Source organism: Equus caballus, chromosome 18 (assembly GCF_041296265.1).
Source record: "Equus caballus isolate H_3958 breed thoroughbred chromosome 18, TB-T2T, whole genome shotgun sequence".
Lineage (NCBI taxonomy): Eukaryota > Metazoa > Chordata > Mammalia > Perissodactyla > Equidae > Equus > Equus caballus.
The window spans coordinates 53,454,662-53,479,828 of NC_091701.1; the positions used below are offsets into that span (position 1 = coordinate 53,454,662).

General features: G+C 34.0%; 1 protein-coding gene across 2 annotated transcripts in view; it reads right to left on the bottom strand.

Annotated features, from left to right (window-relative positions):
• Positions 1-3,273: 3,273 nt before the first annotated feature.
• The window catches only part of SP3 (Sp3 transcription factor), a 55,854-nt gene continuing 33,960 nt past the window's right edge, over positions 3,274-25,167 (bottom strand). The window contains exons 5-8 of one of the 2 annotated variants that reach the window (XM_023622016.2): positions 18,047-18,130; positions 13,539-13,728; positions 7,980-8,176; positions 3,274-5,003 (exon numbers count right to left, since the gene is read on the bottom strand). In XM_023622016.2, coding sequence (XP_023477784.1) covers positions 4,687-5,003; positions 7,980-8,176; positions 13,539-13,728; positions 18,047-18,130 — 788 coding nt within the window. In that variant the 3' untranslated portion in view covers positions 3,274-4,686. The remainder of the gene's footprint in view (positions 5,004-7,979; positions 8,177-13,538; positions 13,729-18,046; positions 18,131-25,167) is intronic. The other variant, XM_023622017.2, reaches the window with a different exon arrangement.

Genomic DNA, 25,167 nt, shown 5'->3' on the forward strand with positions numbered 1-25,167 from the left:
TTCTAGTATGTAGCTTAATGTGGATTTCTAACAGAAGCAAGGGATTTCAAAGTGGGGAGTGGGGAAAGGTTGAAGGAAATAGAGACCCCTTATTCAACACATTGACACCAAAAACTGTATCTTAAATACACAATAAAAAATGGTAAGAATCACGTTACATGACAGTATATCATGCAGTTTTTAAACTTCAACTCCAATTTTGTTACGCATTTTCAAAGGAAACAATGGTTATCTCTGGGTAGCTTAGAGGTCATTTAAATTCTTTTATACTCTTATTTTCTTAGTATTTATCAAAGTGACATACTTTTATAATCAGAGAAACTTTTCCAACAATTTCCTCATGATGACTCAGTCGCGCATCTGCCCATCTTTCCTCTCTTCACCAAACTTAATCGTCTACGCTTGCTGTCTCCACGGCCTCTTCTCCTGTGCTCTGGACCTATCTTTTACCCAAATAATCTCATTAACTGCTTACAAAGATCAGTAGAGACATCTTTATTGCCAAAATCAATAGCTTTTTCTTTTCATCCAACTTAACCGTTCTACTGCATTTGACGTTCGTCACCATCTTGACACTTTCTATGGTTTCTATGGCCGCTTCCTTGATGGCTCCTCTTCCTCCACCAGTTCCTGAGTGTGGCTGTTTTCCAAGGCTCAGGCCTTAGCTCAAAGAGATCCTCAGGAAGTGTTTGAACACTCCGGACTTGAATGAATTTAACGTGCATTTTTCTAAGACGACCTATGATCCCAAAAAGGTTAGGAATCACTGACAAAGATTAAATTCTGAACTTTCTGCAATTTAACAAACCCTCCTCCAAAAACTTTCCACTCCATCTCTCACATAATCCCCTATCATCCATAAGAAATCACACTGTACTTGTTAACACTGTTCACTCGGCCTGACTTTCCCCAACTTCTCCACGCAGAATTCTCTCTTTTCTAAGTTACTAGAACACTGTATCTACCACTAGCATATATTTATCACAATCTACTTGATTATATACAAATCTATCTGAACAAGGCATGGGGCCAAATCAATGTATCTTTGTGTCTCCATCCCTAAATAAAGGAGGTGATTTCACTAAAATATCAAATCTTGTTCCCAAGATATCAACCAATTTGTTTTGTTCTCATTATCAGACAACAAAAGACTTACTACTCATTCAGGGCAGAAAGTTTTAAACATACTATTTAGTGAAACAAACAGTTTTTACATTGAAAACAATTCTTACCAACTTAATTAAAACAGAAAAACAAATTGTCTAACAGGTAACATGACCAACATGTTAATTTATATATTTCAAAATCAAATGTTATTAGCCCCAAATTTCAAACAATATTGAATACAATAAAATTTTTAATAAAATAAAATTGTGGGATCATGAGCAGTCAGTATTAGGATCTGAATTACAATTAAGATACTCAGGGGATGGCTCTATTCAAGGAGTGTTTATCAAAGCCATTTGAGATGTTACAAAATACATATATACTCTCCACCTCCAGAAATATAGATTTAGTAGGCAAGGATGAAGCCAGGCCTGTGGACATTTTAAAATACTCCCAGCATTTTCTGATGAGTAACACTGACTAAGAACTATTTTCTACAAAATACGTTTGACATGCCTTCAACTTATATGTACATATATTTTTATTACTAAAGCATTTTCATGATTTTGAAATATCTTAAGCATTTTTACTATTTAGCCCAAAGTTACTTACAGAGCATCGTTTTGCAATAGGCGTACTTTTAAAGCTTTATGTGCTTTTTGATTAATTGAATTACTTCTCAAAGTCATTACGTCTCAATTACAGAAAACAAAATTTTCTTAAGTGATATTTCCTTTAAATTGAGGTATACAGAGTATAGACATCTAGTCCACTGGATGAGAATGTTCTGATAAATAAGAATTATTTGTACGTAAATATACTAAATATGCACTAAGTCTAGCCTTCGAAAAAGTAAAGCAATTGATGAAAACACCTATTAAAGAGTATACTTACACTAAGAAATGTTATATTCATACACAATACTAATAGATTTTATAATTAGAAAAAAATGGCTGCAGGGTAATTCTTCAAATATGAAGTTTCCAGGGTCTCTTCAACATTTTTTAATGCAAAAATAGGAAGATTCAAGTTAACAAGGCTGACGTTGAACTAACTTTGATTTCTTTCTTTGGCTGAAGATCCAAAGATCACTGGTATATTCCTGGTGGGCACTCAAAAAATCTAACAACTTACTTAAGTAATCTTCAAGACTACTTACTTTCTTCATTGCATTCATGCTCTAAGAACTGATAAAATATGCTTAGAAGCTCATGGACCAAAAACCCTCTATAAACTTACTATGAAATTTCAATATTATCTAAAAACATCTCTACTATCACACTCTAAAAAGTTGTTTAAACCTCTGATTTAATGGATATTTTGTCAAATGGGCAACCTCTTCACACATCCTAAATAATAAAAACAATTCTAAAAATTATCTAAAGGAGTTTGAAGATTCAAATTCTAATCCTTGTAACTTCAAAATTGTATATTCCATTGATTAGCTTCTATAATTCCAAGTAACACTTCCTGTACCACATCACAAGCTTAAGTCTCACATTTAGAAAAACTGTGTTTCTATGTGTATCTACAGTTGTCCTATGCATTCAAAGATATTATTGACAGTGTCAGACTGGGTCTGGAAAACAGACAATGGAAATCTTTACTCCCACTGTACACATGTGGAAAGTAATTGGATTTCTAATTTAAAAAGTCATATCAATATTCTGTTAATTTTCCCTTTCCTCCTATCCAGCCTTTATCATAATTAGAGATATATAAATTCAAAACATAACCTTTTCAAATAACTCTTGACACGGCTGCCACAGCTTGTCTTATGTTATTATTTCCAAGAATCTTCATGTAAATTCAAGTTTTTGATAAATCAAAATATTCTGCAGTGTCTTAACAAGGGGACAAAAAAGAAAAAAGAGGTTTGCAAAATAAGATTCTGCATTGACAAAATTGATAAGAATCAATGTGGGCTAAGAGTTAAAAGAATTTTTTCAAAACCTGTATATAAGCAGCTCATTCTTAGGTGAAAAATTCATAATCTGTTAGTGCCTCTACTCTTCCTTTTTTAAGTAAATATACCTGTTTACAGTAATTTCAGTGTCTGAAATCAAGAATCTGCAAACCGAAGGTAAGTTGAAGAAAAACGAACCACACGGATTTTCTTACCCGATTACCACTGCAATATTTTAAATGCATAGGAATACAACAAACTCAAAAGAAAAAAAAATAGTGTTTTATTAACTACCACACTGTTATAATACACTTTAAACGTACAATAAGGTAGCCTTTAAATTTGAGGTGGTCTTAAGAACAACAAATGAACAGGATTCCAAATTTCTGAAGTAGGTGAACTGCTGCGTACGGGCACACACCGTACAGCTCTCACAAGACCAGCGATGAAACTTTACTTTGTACATTTTTTAATAATTGAAAATATAAACAATAATTAAAAAATAAAAAGAAAATACAGCGTAATAAAAAACATACATTTCTCAATTAAATGTACTGGATACATATAAATTTTAAGGGAAGAAGCAAAAAAGGAAAATGGTTGATATTTAAGTGCAGACTGACTACCTAGACAAAAAAAAAAAGACTTAAAAAAATATCATAAAACTTCTAGTTTTCTATGACTAATATCCATATGGTTGGAGTATCGTCACTATGGAAGTGATTTTGTTATGTTTGCATATGTTATACTTTACTGGTAATTTACATGATGGCTTTTAAGGCCCTGGCAGACATATGGTTTTTGGAAACGAGATTGGATAAAAAAAAAAAAATCACTGCTAAGACGCAATACACCTTATTTTTTGGTCCTCCAATATTCAAGAAAAGGGATAATTCACTATAACATTTTCTTACCACCCAAATGCCTCAACCTATACATTTTAAACTTTTTTAAACATTGGTTATATTGCCCAACTTCATTATTGAAAGAATTATTAACAAGACATTATTTTGGCAAATTAAATCTTAAACATGGCTTTTCAACAGGATTTAAAAGGTGACTATCCCTAGAGTTCCATGTTAAAATGTAGTTTTCAAAATCTTACAAGAGTAATGCTTAAAATATTGTACATAGTTAACCTAATTAAAATAATTAGCTTCAAAATGACAAATTGATAAGCTAAGTAAAGCCTACACTATGTAACATTTGCCTGGAAACTTGATTTGTCAGTTATGCATAATAAAAATTCCAGTCATCAAGAAAATTACAAAAATTTTTTTTATCATAACATGATTTCTTTCACCCACCAACTTTTTTATCTTACAATAGATAAATACCAACATGTTCTCATTTTTACACTAAACCACACAGGATTGATGCATTTGGTTAGACTACCATTCGCATTGTTAAATTCAATTTTCTCTTTATATAACTTGGTAAAATTTCATTTCTTCTAGATTCCAAAAGTACCTACAAAACCCATGCAATTTTACCATTTTTAATATACTATGGAATATCATACAAAGTAAGGCATTTCAGTGTCATGTATAACCAAGTTACTGTCAATCCAAAAATTTTTGCACATCAATAAAAAGATATCTAAGAACTTAGGAACAATATTCTTCTCACTACTGTATAAAAATAACCACAATGAATAAGTATTTGTGTAATATTTACTCCATTGTCTCGTTTCCGGAAACTGTGACAAGCTGTAAAGGTATTTCAGTGTTGGTAAGGATATCTTGATTGCTGGTGGTGGTAGTATTAACAGTTCCTATCCCTGAAACAGAACCTTGTTGAATATTTGCAAGGATAAGTGTTGTTCCTCCTGCAGTAATCAAAGTATCATCTCGTGCAGCTTCCACAGATGCCAGCACTGTACTGCTAGAGTGAATACCTTTTTTATTCTGATGTGTTTTAATATGTTTGGCAAGGTGGTCACTTCTCATAAAGCGTTTTGAACATTCTGGACAAACAAATTTCTTCTCACCTGTTAAGAAAAAAATTAAATTACTTACTTTTTAAAATTCAACCTTAATAGACTGATCATTCCCTGAGAAAGAAAATAACCCAACACTGACAGTACAGGGAGCAGAGTTCAATAAAAATTGTATTAGTTTCATGAGCTGCTTCCCCCTGCAAGATCTCTCTCACAGACTATTTTTCCTCAAAATACATGTCATCTTTACTTTTTGATGAGAAACAACCAACTTATTAAATTACAGACTGATATTCAGATAAGACTGTAATGCCTCAACTATGCTAATAATTTGTTTTGAAACATGTTACAAGATACTAGCTAAAAAATAACCATCGGTAACACATTCTTTAAAGTACACTGTTTTAAGTTATATTTAAGATATTAACATGTCATATACACGATACTAAAGCTTCAACTCTTAAATCTCAATTCAAATAACCAGAGTACTTTTAAAGCAAAGATGCAAGCTTGAGGTTCAATAAGATTGAGTAACCCCAAGAATAATGGAGATGGCTAGCTGAATTGATTTCAGCTAGAATAATCAAGAGCAAGTCTAATATATCATGACAAAAAAGTTAATAAAACCCTGAGGTGAGGTCTAAGTTTATTTTCCAGCATGAATAAAATACTTTTTTAAAATACAAAGGACAGATGGAACTTCTATTATGAAGACCAACTGTGTAAGAGGATTATTGGAAGAAAAGGCAAAAGGTCAACCGAAAAGGAATCCAGAGAGAAATCAAACAATAAACAAATCTAATATTTTCTTCAAAATATCTTACCTATCTCTTGTGCCAGCACCTCTACTCTAAGTAGGTCCTCATCAGACCTCATACCTGAACATACTGCAATGACATTCTAGTCTTTCCTTCTCTAATCCAACAAATCAATGCTGGACAAATCTTCCTTAGATTCCAAATTTTACTGCGGTACAAAACTTCACCATCGTACTAAGTGGTAGGGGAATGCAAGAGTAATTTGCAGATAACTAAACAGTTTAGATTCTCTACTGCCTAACTTACAGGGACCTCTATAATGTGGCTCAACCCTACTTAACAGAAATGTGTTATATAAAATCTCATCCTCACTCAAGTCAAATGGTCTCCCACCTCTTCTATTCACAGTATTGTTTTTTTCTGAGAAAGTATTTCCCAAAGATACTCTTGGAACACTAGTCCTGAGAGATACTCCATGGCAAAAGGCACAGTGATCAAAAGAGGTTGGGAAATACTACACACACCACACACTCCCCTCCCCTGCCCCAACTTAGAGATGCACGATGCTCATTAACATTCAACTAAAGGTCCTAAGAGGTGCTGCCTTGAAGGTACCTGTAGTAACCCTCTTTTAACCCAGTGTTTCCCACATTTATTTAATCAGACCTTTTTTATCCTTTTACATTACTCCTTTTTATATACTGATCAAATTCCACTAAAGAAAATTCTGTTACAGGGCCATCTTAAGGTCTACTATCCCAGCCCACTGCCCAACAATGCCTTACTATCCCAAGTAATAATAATCTCTGCTTCTGAGCATACTTCATCTACTTTCTTATATTGTTTGTTGCAAACAAGTTAATCTCACGTGTCTACCTATCTGATAAGTGAGACAGAAACTAAAACAAGTAGATGGAAATCCTACCATTTGCAACAACATGGATGGACCCTGAAGGCATTAGGCTAAACGAAATAAGTCAGACAGAGAAAGACAAATATGGTATGATCTCTCATATGTGGAATCTTTAAAAAATAAAAAACTCAGAAACAGAGATCAGATTTGTGGTTACCAGAGGCAAAGGGTGGGGGGAGTGAGAAGTGGAGGAAGGTGATCAACAACACAAATTTCCAGTTATAAGATAAATAAGCAGTGGGGATGTAATGAACAACATGACGACTATAGCTAACACTGCCATGGGGTATACAGTTGTCAAGAGAGTTAAGAGCTTTTATCACAGGAGAAAATTTTTTTCCTTTTTTTCTTTTTATTGTGAGAAGAAGGATGTTGGCTGAACCTACTGTGTAATCATTTCACAATAGATGTAAATCAAACCATCATGCTGTATGCCTTAAACTTATAATGTATGTCAATTATTTCTCAATAAAACTGGGAAAAAACCAAACCAGTAGAGCATCTAATATGCATACTACTACATACTTCAGAGGCTATTTTATATATTTAAAGCTAATGTAGGAGGTGTGAAAGAAGAGTCGGAGACAGCTTATCTGCTTAATCTAACAGAGAACTTGGACTTGAGTCCAGAGCTAGGGGACTTCAAAATCCATATTGTTCTCCATTTCACTATACTTCTTTCTTCCTTCTAGGCTCTCTAGGGACTGTGTGTATTTTTCACTTCTTCAGTGCTGGGAAGAGACTGACAAACACCTTGATTATTTCATGGTAGCAGGAGAAAACTACCTCTAAGTTATACTAAGTTAGGATTCAGTTTGGGTTATTCCTAGGTCCGTTTCATGTAACAACCACACAATGCTTTGTAAAAACAATTAAATGAGTCTTGACATCAATGGAGCCTTGGTTACTCCTCAATGAAAAGTCTTTTGCTTACCTCACAGATATTAAAACAAGAGAAAAGGTGAAATACCTGAATTTATCAGACGAAAAGGAATTATACTTTATTGTAGTGTTAAGGAGGAGGAAGAAAGAATAAGACAGGTCAAGAGGAAAAGCAGACAACTAATTTAAAACCTTAACATAACAAACAATAATAGCATAAAGGGGCTTAAGACATTCAACAACATCAAAACAAAACAAAAAGGTTAACCAAAGTCTATATGAAAATATTATTTTACAAAATACTGGCTTGTTGGAATGAGTGTTTTTAAACTGGTGTTACTGAAGATAAAAAATTTGACATAATTGGTCATATTTTAAAGATTCAGTTCAGTAAGTTATACTACAAAAGAAAATTTCAAGGTAGTATGTAGCCCTGTAATTCATTTTTGTCTGTTAAAAGTAAATATTAGTAACCTGTATGTGTTCTTCTGTGCCTCTGTAATTCATCACTTCGAGTAAATCTTTTACCACAGAGCAACCAGTTACAAACAAAAGGACGCTCCCCAGAATGCCAACGCAGATGAGCTCTCAGATGTGAGGTCTTCCCATAGACTTTACCACATCCTGGTATATGACAAATGTGTTGCTTCTTTTTCCCAAGATTGGTACCTCTAAAAAACATACACAGAATAATATATACTTACATGAAAATATTCACATGGACATTACCACTTATATCATACACCCCCTCCTTGAATTTCAAACAGAAGAAATTATCACCATGAGGTCAATCATAAACCAAGACCATTTAAACACAAATTAAATAAAAATTTATATATCTCAAACATGTATTTTATACATTAATTTTACTCCAGAATTAATGTGATTACTGTCCAAATGTAAATATGCTCAAGAATTATAAAATTTAAAAGGACACTTCATACATAAAGAATGTATAATAAAGCTATTTATTATTCTGTCAGAACCATTAACAAATTCTATGCATAGGCCCAATCCAATTAAGTTAGCTGTATAGAAAACCATTTAAATGGTCTATTCAAAGTCATGATGTCAGCTAATTTAAAAAGTAAATAAACCAAGAATGAATGCATAACTAATCACAGGTACAATTAAAAGGTAGATAGGCACCTTAAGCAGACTTTAAATTAACATCATTTAAACAGATTTATTCATATATTTGCATGGCCACACTCTGACTTAGAGAAAATCAAGGAAAAAAACTAGACAAAGCTATTGTCTTAGCTCCCTTAAGCACTGTATGAAATAAATACAAATGAAAATTATCTTTACCCTTAAAATCCCCTCCATATTAACCATGCAAAGATACTCAAAATTATACATCACAGATAAAATACAGTTTCTCCACATCGCAAAATTTGACATTTGTTACATTTCAGTATTTGATACCAAGAACAGGGCTTGGGAGATACGTGCTTATTTGGTGAACATAGGTATCTTAGCATAAGCAAGAAGAAACCTTTTTTGATTCCAGAACTGACAGTCAAATAGTACTAAACACTACAGAAAATGTTATTACTCAAGCTTTAAAAAAAAACTAGGCTAGTAACTGAAGAAAAATAAATGAATTTATAAAAAAACATGACATTCTGGACTCATTGACTGTCAAAATTATATCATACAAACTTTGCAATATTTCTCTGAAATTTAAAAAAGGTACATTTAAGATCCCCCCAACTTCCCCTCCTCCCCCAATCTCACGGTCTAGGTACATACAACCTGTAAACCTTCCATAAACCTGCAAATCCTCCTGTATATAACACACCTATCGTTTTTCAAATTTTACTGGAAAAATGCATATTTCCCCACATTTATATTTTAATGTACTCACACTCAGTAGCATGTGAAATTGCCATAGGACAAACAGTGCTAAACGGTGCAGTGCTGGCTGTTAGATGCCATAGGTGTTCTGAACAGGGAGACATCAATGTGGGCTCCAGTAGTTAGAGAAGACTTCATGGAGGAGGTGGGTAGGATTTAGATAGAAAGGAGGGAAGGCATTCCAGGCAGAGGAATAGCATAAGTAAAGACAAGGAGGAGTCATGCTGTTGTCTCAAGGGCAAGGATGTCATAATCTAAAACAATTCTAGTTTCTGCTCCAGTCCACCCCCAATTTCTACAACTCTCTTCAAAGAGCTGAGTTGAGTGAAACAGGTTTTTCTGGCTCACCTGCAATGCCAAAGTCTTAACCAAAGGCAGTATTGTTTCCATTTAATTTAGCTTTTTAAATTTTATTCTTAAATAGCCCTAAGAAAAAGAGCAATGTTCGTGGCTATTGGTGTACAAACCAATTTTACATATTGTGTTCACCATAGCAATTTCACAGAGACCCCAATTCAGTTCACTCTTGTACTCTTGATTTCTTGCCTCTCTTCTAAGCTATCACTCAGGTGAATCAACGTGCTTTTTATAAACTCAAAAGTGCCCTTTTACTAATTTAGCAAAATCTAGCTCGAGAGCACTAACAAAGCACAAGATTACAACAAATTACAGCAACTCATCTGCATTCTCAAAGAACCAAGAAGTCAGGGGAAGATATTTTCAACTGAATTGTAAGGAAATGAGAAATATTCATTGTTTGAAAATGGGATAGAGGCACCTAAGAAAGAAAAAAAATTGAGACAGGGGCACACACAAATATGTTTTAATTTAAGGGAAAAGCCCAATACCCAGGTCCAAGTTTCTATTTAAAAAGGAAATTTTATTCAAGATAAGATCTAGCTATGCTAGATAGGAATTTATGGCATGTGATCTGAAAGAGGACTGAAATGAATTTCTCAAGAAAATTGAGATGATAAAAGATTTAGCCATAAGTTTTCTTCTTGATTTACAAAATTACACCACTAATAACTATCATATAACCCAGAAAAACTAACAATTTTAAGTTTCTATTCTTAATTGCTTAAAGTGTTCTCAACAATAATGCCAAAATACAGTGACACAGAATAAATAAAGCTAAATTCTGGGTAGACGGATTAAGAAAAGTAAGTCGAGTTTTTCTTTTGCTTAGGATGGGAGAAACAGGACACAAACTGAAATGCTGACAGAAGAGAAAACAGATTTTGCAAAATAATTTTTAAAATATGGAATGATATTTAATCCACACAAAACCTACATAACAATAATCCCTTTAGAATTTATCTTACTTTATTAAAATTACTGTTCTTCTACTAGAGTAAAAAGTTTCTGAAGGTTGGTTCTGCTTAATAAATATTGGTTAAATGCCCAAATGAATATAATTATTTTTATATTTAATTTTACACCTTGCTCAAAAAGGTAAACGAAGAAAATTTAGTTCTCTGAAGATGCCACTTTCACATATTTTTTTAAAGAGAATATGGCTGAGAAAAAAATGCCAATATTCTAAAATTTTTAAACTATCACCTATCTCACCTTTGCAGAACACTGTGGAATATTCTGGCTTTACTACTATATGTTATGCTCCTATTAATTAGATGCAGCAATTGTCAATGATACAATTATGCCTATCATATACACTAGTTGAACTGTGTTCAAATGAGCTCTAAGAAATACTACAGTTTTTTTCTGAAGAGCTTCAATTTTTATTGCTTAGAGTAAGTAAGGTATTAAAAAGTGAGCTCACAAAAATTCTAGAAAAAATAAAAGTATTTTTATAATCCTCAGGATAGGGGGAACTTAATAGTATGATAACAAAGCATCTCATAAAGACTAACCAACTAAAACTTCCGTGCTTAAAAAAAGTTTGCAAACTTTAAGTGATGGAACTCTTTACTTGTGTAACGAGGCATTTTGCAAACCACTGACAAAGTTGAAAGGAAATATAAAACTGGGGAAAAAATATCTGCATGTATGACAGAGTTAAACATATAAATTAACAGATTCACAAAAGAGAAAAGAAATTTTAAAATGGTAAAACATACAAAAAATGTTCAATCTCAAGAAGTAACAAAAAATATACTACGTAAAACAATATTGAGGTATTATTTTTCTTTCATCTGTGAGACTTTCAAAGGATTTAAAAAATAATAAAATCCACTGTTGGCAAGGGTGTGGGAAAACAGATACTCTCATACACCACTAGTGGGGCTACAAAACTGATAAACTGAAACAGCCTTTCCAGCAGATAATTCCTTTGATCTAACAATTCCACTACTGCCAACTCACACTGATGAAATAACCAGACAAATGTACAAAGATGTATGTGTAAGGATCAGAATGACAATAAATTCTTCCCCAAAATGTTAAATCCTTATACATCCATCCAACAGAATACTATACAGCGATAAAAAAATTGATGTAGACTATACAGACTTGGAAATACGATCACAAAAATTTTCAAATTAAGAAGAGTAAACATGTAAAACAGTGAGAATAAGATGATTCTACTTTAAAATACATGTGAAGCCTGGAAGGATATATTACAGTGGTTATCTTAAAGTGGGCTGGATTTTGGTATTCTTTTAATACTCTTCTATATTTATGAATTTTTATGAGCATGTATTAGTTTAATAACATAAATTTAAAAGATTTTCATTTTAAAGAAAAGAATAAATAAAACAGAGGGTAGACCTTAACCCTCAAATTAGATTTGATTTTCACCAACGATTTATCTTTAAAGTTCCTCTAAAAATGAGAGTAAATTTCAAAGTTATTGCCTAACCAGAATTTCACACTTAACCAAAACATTTCAAAGAATAAATAAAATTTCAAACAACTAATTACCAGTAAATACAAATATCTAAGGATCAGATGGAGAAGCAAATCCACTTGGGAGGCAGGACAGTATAGTGGTTAAGGTTCTGGAGTAAGAAACGGGGTCCAAATCCCAGCTGTGTGTGTTTGTAAGAGTCACTCAAGCTCTCTGTGCCTCACTTACAAAACTGTCTAGAACACAGTAAGCTCTCAATGTTAGTAGTTATTAGTCAATACTATTATTGCGAACGGCCAATGTGCAAATCAACTAATAAGAACAACACAAAGGCAAGGCTCTATTAGATCAAGCCCATTAACTATATTAACAGTATTTTTTGTCTATTTAAACCTTGCGTTTCTGAGAGAAGTACGTTAAGGCCTTTCACTATGACTGGGGACTTATTTGGCTAGTATGTCTTCAGAGTTCTATCAGTTTTTACTTTATATATTTCAAAGTTGTGGGGAAAAGGTACCTTGACTATTAACTCTTCTTGGTGAAAACTTTATATTACTAAGAAACATATCCCTACCTATCCATTTGATGATTTTCACTTTAATCCCACTTCATCTGAGATTAACATTGCTATCCAAGTTTTCTTTTTATTAACATTCACCTAATAAATCTTTTTCCACCCCTTTATCTTCAACATTCTTGTGCCAATTTATTTAAGATGTTCCTTATAATCAACATAAGGCTGCATTCTGTATCTTAAAAATATGATCTGAGTCTCAATTTCTTAATTATTAAGCTTAACCCATTAATATTTAATGTAACTACTGATCTGATTTGAGTTTATTGCTGTCATGTTATTCTGTCTTAATGTCATTTTTAAAAACAGTGAATTGAAATACTATAGTTCTGATTTTTTTAATTCTATCATTAAAGGCTTATTATTCATTTCTGTTGAAAATGGAAAATACTTATGCTTATCAACTATTTCTGAACTTCTTATTTTTATATAACTGCCATTCTAAGAATCAACTTTTTATGTTGAATCTCATTGCTGGTTTGCAAATAGGCTAATTTCTGATATGGGCCTGCAAAATGGCACCTGTTACAGTTTTTGTCTTTTTTTTTTAAGCAAACTAAGTAACTTTAGTTTTAAAAAATGCATTTAGATCCGAAAATTCAATTTCATGTATTTTGTTCTATTTTTCTGCCACACTCATACAGACACACACACACACACACACACAAAATGATCATGTAATAAATAATTTCCCATAATTAAGTGACATGACATGCAGTATTTCAAAAATTAGAGTGATGATATTAGCAGTCTTGAAAAAAAAATAAGAGTATGTTTCATGTATGCATACCTCCCACCACCTTCTTTACAGTTGGGACAGGTGCAAGCTACCCTCCGAAATCTTTTTCGTTCTTGTTGTTGGTCCCCTTCTTCATCTACCACCTGTACTCTTAAGTGTGTTAGATCATTGGTATTCAATGTAGAATCACCACTGAGCTGCCACTCTTCAGGATCAGGTTCTTCTTCCTTGATCCTAATATCTAAAGAAAAAAAACAAATACAGATGAGAAGCAGCCCACTGGCCCAAAAAATAGCATGAGATCTGAGCCTCTCTAAGGTAAAATGAATACTATGTAAAAGTCAAAAATTGTCTATTTGTGGAGCATAATCACCGCTCCTTGTTGTGACTTTCTTTCAAAGCAATGTATTTTACTCTAAATATCAGAGATTAAGCCAAAAAGGGAATAAAGCCATCAAGAGAGCTTGCTTTTTAAAAGACTCATTAAGAAAATCAAGTAATTTTTTTGAGCAAACTGAGTCATAAATAATCTGAAACTTCAATTATAATTTTTCAGTTAGTCAGTAAATCCAGTGGTCGATTCAGATTGGAACAGATTCTAATGCCTTTAACCTCTTTCACAACCTGTATCATTTACGACTATCCATAGGCACTATATGTGAATACAAAAGAAGGTGTCATTCACTTGAAACTGTTACTCACAAACTTAAGCTTTAAAGCCAATCATTACTAAAATATCTATGATGGCCACAACATCACTGTGGACAGAGGTACACAGGTATGAGAGACAGTTTCTATTTCCAAGAAGTTTTAAAAATAAATCAGACTGGGAAACAAAATGAGCATGCAATGGTGAAGAAGAGTGGATATGACAAGAAGTTATGTTGTTTTCTCAGCAGAACCAAACATCTTTATTTATATCGACAATGATACAACTTTATTTTCTGTGTGAAACTAAGAGGTTTTTTCATCTCAGAAATGGCTTTTTTTTTTTTTTTAAGGAAGACTGGCCCTGAGCTAACATTTGTTGCCAATCTTCCTCTGTCTTTGTTTCCTCCCCAAAACCCCAGAGCACATAGTTATATATCCTAGTTGCGAGTCATTCTAGCTCTTCTACATGGGATGCCACCACAGCATGGCTTAATGAGTGGTGCCCACAATCTGAACCAGCAAACCCTGGGGCACCGAAGAGGAGCACATGAACTTAACCACTTGACCACAGTGCCAGGCCCACAGCTTCTTTTTTAAAAAAATAATGTATGATTTAGAACAAACATTGAACATAACCATCTTTGGTAAAACATAAATTCCCATAAATTTTTATTTGATTTATGTGAACTAAAAATCTTAATGGAAATTTATTATTTTAGATCTGTATCAGTCAGTAATAATTGGGGCAAAAGTAGCCTAAACAATCAAATGTGCCTAATATCTCCTGAATTTATACCATACTAATGTACTGCACTAATAACCATCAGTCAGGAAAAATACCTCAAAGAGTGTAAAACTAGTTTATCAGAATAACCACAATCAAGAATCAGGGGGAAAAAATGAGGAAAGAGGGGACTCTAGCCTGGCCAACAGGGTAGATAGTGGTGCCATTCACTGAGACAGGAAATACCGGAGAAGGTCCAGAAAAAGAGGTTTGCGCTAGAGATTACAGAAGTTATCAGAAGATATACAGTGAGTCCATCCAAAGAAGGAGGTTAGATCACTCAAGGACTATGAGTAGAATGAGAAGAGAAAGTGGCCTATGATGAATGCAAACAGTTAAGGAACAGGCAGAAGAGGAGGAACCTGCAAAGGAAAGGAGTAGCCAGGAAAATGTGCTACATTAAAGAAAAGAAAGAATATGTTTCAAGTTCAACATCAAATACTGCAGATAAATCAAGAAAGAAACTAAGGAAGTGGGCAAGAAGCGAGAAAGTGTTTAATAACAAGTATAGATAAGCTTTTCAGGAAGTCTGGCTTGAGAGAGAGACGGCAACATGGCAGTAAAGTGGACCAAAGAAGAAAGTCAGGGAGAGGGAGTATTTTGTTTTGAAAGATAGCAAAGAGTTGAATATGTTTAAAATGCTTATGAGAAAGATCCATTACAGAGAGAGAGGTTGAAAACACAGGAGTGAAGTCCCTAAGAAGTCAGGAGGGGATGATAATCCACAGCACTTAGAGATTTAGCTGATGAAGCACAGCCATCTCTTCCTCTTCCTCTATTACATGAGGGAAGAAAAGATAACAGGCATTCATTCATCCAATAAATAGTTAGCTACTATATGCCCCGAACTGTGCTAGACCTCAGATACAGAGAGAATTTAATGGCTGGAAATTAAGGGGAAATTGGTTTCTGTTTCCTCAGAGAAAAGATCAAGTAAGAACTACATATGTATGAAATTCCTCCAGATACACATGAGAACCGACCTCTGTTCCTTTATAATCAGGTATCCACCCATATCATTATGACAAAACATTTAAGTTCCTGCACAAATATTGCACAGTACCAGCATTTACAAGTTAAATAAAAGACACAGCATAAGGATATATGTCCAGAGTTGGATAAATTTTTAAGCCCATACAATGAGAGATCTTATCAGATGTTTTTAAAGCTGCTCATATTACATTATTTGTGACAAGACAGCAGGAAAAAAGGAGGACAAAATAGTAATATCAAGAATGGATAAACAAGTCTAGAGAGACCAGAGAAAAATTTAAGACAACATACAGAACAAAAAAAGCAAATGATGAGAGAGGGCAACAACAAAATGCAACCTGACTGTGAGGATGAAGATATTATAGGACATTCCTGCTCCTACTGGACATTCCTGTTCCTATTCTCTCACTGGAACATACAACATATGTTTAAAGTGCATCATAGACAAGGAAACTTATAATTTAACTTTTTTTCTTATTGAATACAACATAGGTACATAGAACTTGACATGTCCAAATTGAACACAACTTGTTCACCCACCAAATCTTCTCCTTGCATCCTTCTTAAGTTAGTAGCATTACAAGTTACGTAACTGCTCAAACTATCAACTTAAGGTGAGTCTTGTTAGTCCACTCCCAGCCTGTCATCTCTCTCTTTTGCCAATCCATCATCTACATATCTTCCAGAACATTTTTCCAAATAAAAATCTAATGGCATCATTTTCCTGATTCAATACATGCACTAATTCTCTATTTCCTGCAGTATAAAGTCCCAACTTATTAACTTGGTATTCAAGAACACTCTCAATCTGGCCCAAACTCGCGTTTCCAACTTCAGCAATAAAACACCGAAATTCTCATCATTTTCAGAACACATGTCCCTCTCAATGTCACACCCTAGTACGTGTCTCTTGCCTGGACTGCTTTCTAGGTCTTTCATCTTCCATATAACTTAACTCTCTCCTTATCCTTCAAGACTAGTTCAAATGTCATCTCCTTTATACACGCTTATTGTAAAATTAATTTATTGGCTCATACATCCTTTTAGATATGAATGCTTCTCTCAAAAGTGCTCAAAAAACACAATCTGACTAAATGAACAAACCATTCCTAAGGAGGAACTTCCAATATAGGTAATGATCTACCTGAAAAGACTTTACCCTCTACTTTTCTATGCTCCTTCTATCTGTAAATAATACATAAGGAGAAGATTTTTAAAAGATTAGGGGTCAGTTCATATGGACAGGACCACAAAGTGCTCACTAAAGACAATAAATTAATTGCCCAACAAGTGTTACACCCAATTTTTAATCATTTTAAACACACCTGGGATATTTAGAATCTTAATCATAAAATTAATCTAATAAATCCTAAATAATTCCCCTTGCCAAAGCACAGCAATTTATTTCAGACCCCTTAAAAATAAGTCTTCAGCATTAGGCAGTCAAGTTTACATCTTCCTCAATATCCTAGAGTAGATGACGGGAAAATATTTTTTACTGTGCTGTATTAGTGTCCTACACGATACCTAGTTATTCTTAGAAATCTACTGTTTATAAAGCTCAGGGGACGGGGAAGTAATAATTCATCAAAATGACCCATAAAAGTATGAAAAGGTACTCAATATTATTAGATATAGGGAAAATTAAAATCACGTGATATCCTACACACTCACGAAGATGGCAAAAATTTTTTAAATAGATTAGGAGAATTGTTGGCAAAGTAGTAGAGCAACTGAAACTCTCCCACACTGCTGGTGGGTGTGTAAATCAGCGTAACAACTTTGGAAAACCTTTTGATCTTCTAAAGCTGAATCTGTGTAAACTCTAACTCAAGAAATTTCACTGCAACAGAAATGCATACACATGAGATCAAAGTACAAAAATTCACCATAAACTGGAAACAACTCAAATGTCCACTAGTATTGCAACAGAAAATCAATCGCGATATATTCATTCATACAATGGATATGTTAAAATAATGAATATTAACAACTTCTATGCAACAACAGGAATGGATGTCACAAACATAACTTTAAATAAAAGCCACACACACACAGTCTCTCTCTCTCTCTATTCCATTTACATAAAGCTCAAAACAACAGGCAAAACTATTCTACGGTGACTGCCTACCTTTAAGAGGGGTAATGACTGGGTACAGGAGATTTCTGAGGTTGCTGGTAATATCCCATTTCTTGATCTGGGTGGTAATTTTTCCTGTGCATTCATTTTGTAAAAATTCATCAAGTTACACACATATGATCTGTACATTTTTCTGAATGTATATTATACTTCAATATAAAGATTATTATAAATAATTTTTGTTAAGGAATCTATAGGAGATTACTTAAGGAAGAAAGACAGGCGATCATCTTTTATTGTGGTTGCATCTCTAGTTCCTATATAATCAACTAGCCCCTTCCCCCACCACAGGAATTAAAAAAACAAAAACAAAATCTTTAGATGAATGTGCTCCAAAAATTAAGTCCACAATTTTAAATTTAGAATATAATGTTATTCATTCAACAAATATGTGAGTGACTACAATGTGCCGGTCACAGTTCTAGGTTCTAAGGATAAAACAGTTAACAAAAGTTAAGTTCATGCCTTTATCAAGTATACTTTTTACTTGGGAGAAAACAAAACAAATAAGTAAACAGTATTTTAGGTGGTAGTTAAGTGTTATGGGGAAAAAGCAGGGTAAAGAGGGACGAGGCTGGAAAGGAGGGAAGTGTTGCTGTTTTATTTGTTGTTGTTTTGTTTTTAACTTTTATCGAGATTATGATAGTTTACAATCTTGTGAAATTTCAGTTGTGCATTACTGTTTATCAGTTATGTCGTACCTGCAGCACTTCACCCTTTGTGCCCCCCCACCCCCCCCTTCCCCTGGTAGCCACTATTCTGTTCTCTTTGTCTACACGTTTAACTTCCACATGAGAGTGGAGTGTTGCTCTTTTAAATAGTGCAGTCAGAGAAAGCTTTGCTGACATGGTGACATTTGACCCTGAAGGAGGCAAAGGCGCAATCAAGGTGGGGGAAAGTATTCCAGGCAGAAGGAAAAGCAAGTTGGGTGTATGCTTGGTGTGTTCATGGAAAAGCAAGGAGGCCTGTGTGGTTAGAATGGAATGAATGTGTAGGAAGAATACTAAGTGATAAGATCACAGAGGTAAAAATGAGAAGGGGAGGATAAGGTCATATATGATGTTATACATTGTGTGTTACTTTGTAGGCCATTATAAAACTTTACATTTTACTCAGAGCAGGGGAAGTCACTGAGGGATTAAGAGGAGAGGGGTGATATAATTTAAATTACATTTTATCAAAATAAATCCAGGATCACTCTGGATGCTGTATTAAAGAGACTGTTGGGAGGCAAGGGCAGAAGTAGAGAGATTAATTAAATTAAAAGGCTGCTATAATTATCAAAGCAAAAGATGATAGCGGCCTAAAACTAGGGTGTTGAAGAGGAAGTGGCAAGGATTGGTGAGAGTCAGGAAATATTTCATAGATAGAATCAATGACATCTGATAACAGATCTGATAGCAGTTTTATGTGAGGTGTCAGAACAAGAAAGGAGTTAAAGACATTCCAAGGTTTTGTCCTAAGCAACTGGAGAGATGGAGCTGCCATTAATTAATCGAGATAGGGTAGACTGGAGGTAGAAGACTGTGGGAGAGGGCTATGAATCAGAGGCCCGTTTTCAAATACGAAAGTTTTGACGTGCCTACAAAATACCCAAATGATGATGCTGATCAGGTAGCTGAGAGATCCGGAGTTGAGGTAAAAGTATGGCCTGCAGATATAAACTTGGGCATCATAAGCATATATACTTGGTTACTGAGTCACTCAGAATGGACTACAGAGAGAGGAGGAAACCTTGGGGCACTTCAAAGTTAACAAATAAAGGAGATTAAAAAGAACCAACCAGTGAGAAAGAAGGAAATTGGTATTCACAAACCAAGTGAAAAAGTCATTTCAAGAAGAACATAATCATAGGTGTCAAATGTCTGGTAAGTTAAGTAAAACGAGGGCTGAGAAATGACTTTTGGATGTAACAATGTGGTAATCACTGGTGATCTTGACAAGAGCTGTTTCAGTAGAGAACCCAGGAAACAACCCTACCTAGAGTAGATTCAAGAGTATGGAAGGAAATAAATTGGAAACAAAGTATATAGTACTCTTTCCAAGTTTTGCTGGGAAAGCAAGCATTATTATAAAAACGAAGTTCCTAAACTAGCCCACAAAGGTAGATTTAACACACAAGACTACCCGAAATAGTGTAAACTAACCTTTACAATTGGAAGCAATATCGGTATAACATACACTAGCAATATAAAAAATGAATATGCTAATTTAAACGTGACTTTTGGTACTCAAGGAAAAACCAGTTTAAACGCAAAAAATGTAAGCAATAGAAATAAAAGTTCTTAAGATTTGCATAAACATTTAAGAATTTCATAAACTAACAGCACAGATTTTTAATTATGTCTACTGTCTACCTCAAAATATTTAAATTTCCTTTTCATCTGGCCTGGTATATGACTAACAGTATCTTTGTCCCATAATTATGGTTGTTTTCAAGGCATACCCCAATAAAACAAGTTTGCAAAAGGGAGATATAAATGAAAAAAATTTCCTGCACACCTGGGCAAGAGTTGAAGGAAAAGAGAGAGAAATGGAGTTTAAATGATTTAATAGATATATACACACGATATGATTAAGACTAATTTTCTTGCATAACCAATGGACAAACACAAAATTGTACAAAAAAAATAGCTTAACACATTATCAGTACACTTTAGAGAAATACCAAAAAAGGAGAGAGAATATGATGGAAGCACAATCTGCTGGAGTACAGGAGTATGGTGGTGAGGGTTTAGACGAAATCAATTTACCATAGCCACCACTAAACAGTACTGTTGACTTCCAAGAGTTTGGTTGCTTCTGTGGATTAGGAAGAGGATGAAGCCAGTGGTCTCCAAATTTTCCAGACTGCTCAACACTATTAGTAAAGTTTTGAACATGCACCCCATAAATGTGTTTATTAATTAAGCATATACAGAACACCATTGTAATGATTATGAAATCTTATAAAACACAGATAAATAAGATAAACAATTTTAAGTGTATTGTTAATTGTGATAGCTCAATATTAGATAATATGTCACAACAAAATATTTAGGATGAGTTTCGATATTATCAACAGCAGAGTGTCTGCCATTTTCTTGTTGTTCAGTGATACTTGCATTTTTTTCTATTTAGTCCATGGTTTCTTCATATGAATATTAAAGCCACTTGTCCATTCTGAAGGTTTATTCAGTTAAAACCAGAAAATATAAATCCATTTAATCCAAGCACATATAAATAGTAATATGCAGCAGCACGCTAAAAGCACACAAAAAAGTGAGGGAGTAGGCCGGCATGTCCAAGCAACACAAACACAGCTGACATGGAATAAGTGAAGAGATCAATGGCAATCTGTATAATTAATATTAGTTAAAAATTAATAACTCAGGGCATGCCCAGATTTCTATTAAAAATATTACCAGAAGAAAATGTTAAATGCTTCCTCCTAAAACTAATTGCTAATTATTTATCAACAGAGCTAATAGAATATTTAAGATAAATTCTTAACTGGTTTATCAAGTCTGGAATATGCATATTTAATTTAAATAACTGACACTAAGTAAATATGAATTACAGTACTCGTGATAAAATGAGATATTCTCTTTTATCAATAGCATATCATTAGGATTTTGTTATTCTTATCAAAGGCTTTCATATTCTCTGCCTTCAATGTTTTTAAGCACTGATGAAATTACTTCACTTGATGCTAAAAGTTTATTTTGTTTACATTTTCCCTTTAATCAGTTTCACCTGGCATAAAAATCACCTAAACAGAATTACAAGATAATCATACAAGGTCGAAAATATTATTTTAATTAGATTTTTACATTGATAACTACTCAGATTCCAATGGACATTTCAAAGCCACCAAAAGTCTTTCTCCCCCCCAGTTTTTCTTTCTAGGGGATAGTTCTAAAGTATACACATGGATTCCTAAAAATATAACTTCACTAGTCTAATCAAAATAAGTTACACCTTAAGGGAAGGTTTTAAAACCAAATTTTATTCCTTTACCAAATATAATTGTGTGTGTGTGTGTATTTAGATATATATGGATTATATAGATATATATTCCCTGCTTTAACACTAAGCAATCTCTTTCCCACAAATCCTATCTCCTTAGATTTGGATCATTATTCTTCTATGACTGCTCCCCTCCCCCCCAATTAAAATTAATCTTTAATTTCACCTCTTCTAATCTTTTTCAAACCTCCCTTCTATTTTTTTATAGCAGTTTTCCAAATTATCTTCAAAGCTTTTCTACCCAACTGGAGATTATACATTAATAGGATTATTCTTCCTATTAAATCTACACAATACAAGCTTTTATAGGATACACACACAGAGATATAATGTGGAGATTATTTTAGGCTGATTATTTCTAAGAAACGAAAGACTCAAAGTTTTTCTTGTTATCTCCCCCTTAACTTTCTAAAGAATTCAGATTAAAAAAAAAAATCTATTTCAGGAAGCTAGCACCTTAGCATAACATGAACTAGGTAGTAGATGCAAGGGGGGAGGGGTAACCTAGAAAAGCCTATTTTTTGGGCTCCCTTCTATGTTCTTCTGTTTCTGTGTGGCCAAACACTTGTTTTCCAAACATGTGCTCCTTTTCACCTACCTGTGAGAACTGCCTTCCCCTTCCCTCTGAAGTCCCTGACTATCCCTACCCCCTACATCTTCTTCTGTTTTAGGTGTGGATGGCATTTAAGATGAGGGCTTTGGCCGTTTTGGCAAATTACTCAGTTTTCCTAGGTCTCTCCCATGTATACATATTATTAAACTTTTGTTTGTTTTTCTCCTGTTAATCTGTCTCATGTCAATTTAATTCTTAGACCAGCCAGAAGAACCTAGAAGGGTAGAGGAAAATTTCTTCCTCCCCTGCAGTACTTACACAAACCTTCATGGTATAGCCTGCTACACACCTAGGCATGTGGTACTCATCTCACAGGACCACTGTTGCATACACGGTCCGTCGTTGACCAAAACGTCACTATGCAGCACCTGACGGTATGTGATTTTAACTGTAGTTTGAGCAAATCAAATTAATGTGACTTTAAAAATCTGGGGAGAATAAAGAAAATGTTGTGTGTGTGTATGTGTACATACACAATGGAATACTGTGCAGCCTTACTAAAGAAGGGAATCATGCCACATGCTACAACATGGATGAACCTTGAGCACATTATGCTGAGTGAAATAAACCAGTCACAAAAGAACAAATGCTGTATGATGCTACTAATATGAAATTATCTACAGCTGTCAAAATCACAGAAACTGAAAGCAGAAAGGCAGTTATTAAGGGGCAGGGAAAGGAAAGAGGATGAATGGGTAGAGAGTTTCAGTTTGGCAAGATGAAAAGTTCTAGAGATCTGTTGCACAACAGGGTGAATATACATAATACTACTGAACTGTAGACTTAAAAACAAGATGGTAAACTTAATGTTATGTGTTTTTTACCATAATAAAAAAAAATCTTGGGAAAATCTCCCTTGTTGCTTCCCATTCTCACATAAGACTTATTTTTGGAACCTCACAGATCAAATCTGCAATGTCACAGGTAAGAAGTTTAGAATAACTATGAAGGATACACACTAATATAAGATATTATTGCAGACAGTATTCTTTCCTAAGGCTCCTCCCTTTCCTATAAGCTTGAGAGACTACCTTTCCGTCTCCTTCAGATAAAAAAAAAAAAAAAACTACTTTAAAGCTACTATAAAGTTTTTTTAAAAAGAAAAAGTTGTTTTCCTCCACCAGTGCCCCAGGTTAAAATAATACCAAAAAGGATGACAGTTCCCAATAATCCCTGACTGCTATCTAAGAAACAGCAACAAAGTGATTTGTTACAAGCAGCTCTCACAACTCTCGCTATTCAAATCGTCACAGCACCTAACGTTCACCTTAAGAGACTAAATTTTTAGAGACAACTAAAGATGATTTGAAGTCACATATTATGAATAATGTTAAGTATTTAAACTGGGAGATACAATACTGCTGTTGATTCAAAACAAACTATGACCATAATATAAATTGGATCCTACAGTAGTTTACATCCCTGTCACCTAATCTTCTAAACATTCTATCACTGGAATAAGCAAACACTTTCTTAGTCTAAGTACTTGAGGAGAAAACACATTTTTAAAAAATAAGTCGTCTTAGTCTAATAAGACCAAGGGGGGAAATACACAAAAACAGCAATAAGTTGTATATGATTTTTTAATTTCACTTCTCACAATCCTATTCTCAGTTTTCATACCATCCACGCAGTAGATAAACCTATCTTTTTCCAGGTTCATATATACGTGTTTATGTTACCCACCAAGAATGCAAAAAATACCTCTACATTAATTCTATTTCTAATTCATTCTAATTCCATGTTGCAGGAAAAGTCTCTTCCAAATTGGATGGTTTACAGTCATCTCTTAAAATACTCTTTAAAAAAAATAACCATAATAGAATGGATTTCAGTTACGCTCTTTAGATAGTATATATTATCATAATTTGGTCAAATAAAATGAGAATGGTATATGACATAATATAAACTCATTTTCTCAAATTTAAATAACCTGGGGTACTTTTTATTAAGTTTTAATTATAAAAAATGTTTTAAAAATTAAACACTGGGGGCTGGCCCCGTGGCCGAGTGGTTAAGTTCGCGCGCTCCGCTGCAGGCGGCCCAGTGTTTCGTTGGTTCGAATCCTGGGCGTGGACATGGCACTGCTCATCAGACCACGCTGAGGCAGCGTCCCACATGCCACAACTAGAAGAACCCACAACAAAGAATACACAACTATGTACCGGGGGGCGTTGGGGAGAAAAAGGAAAAAATAAAATCTTTAAAAAAAAAAAAAAAAATTAAACACTGAAAAAGAGGATTATCCACTACTTCAATGTTTAATTATTTGTATATCACTTTAAACATACATCTAAAACTTCAAGGGGCTGGTCCTGTGGCCTAGTGGTTAACTTCAGCATGCCGTCCTTGGGCAGCCTGGGTCCAGTTCCCAAGAGCGGACCTACATCACTCATTGGCAGCCACTGTGGCAGCAACCCACATTCAAAATAGAGGAAGACTGGCAACAGATGTTAGTTCAGGGTGACTCTTCCTCAGCAAAAAAAGCAAA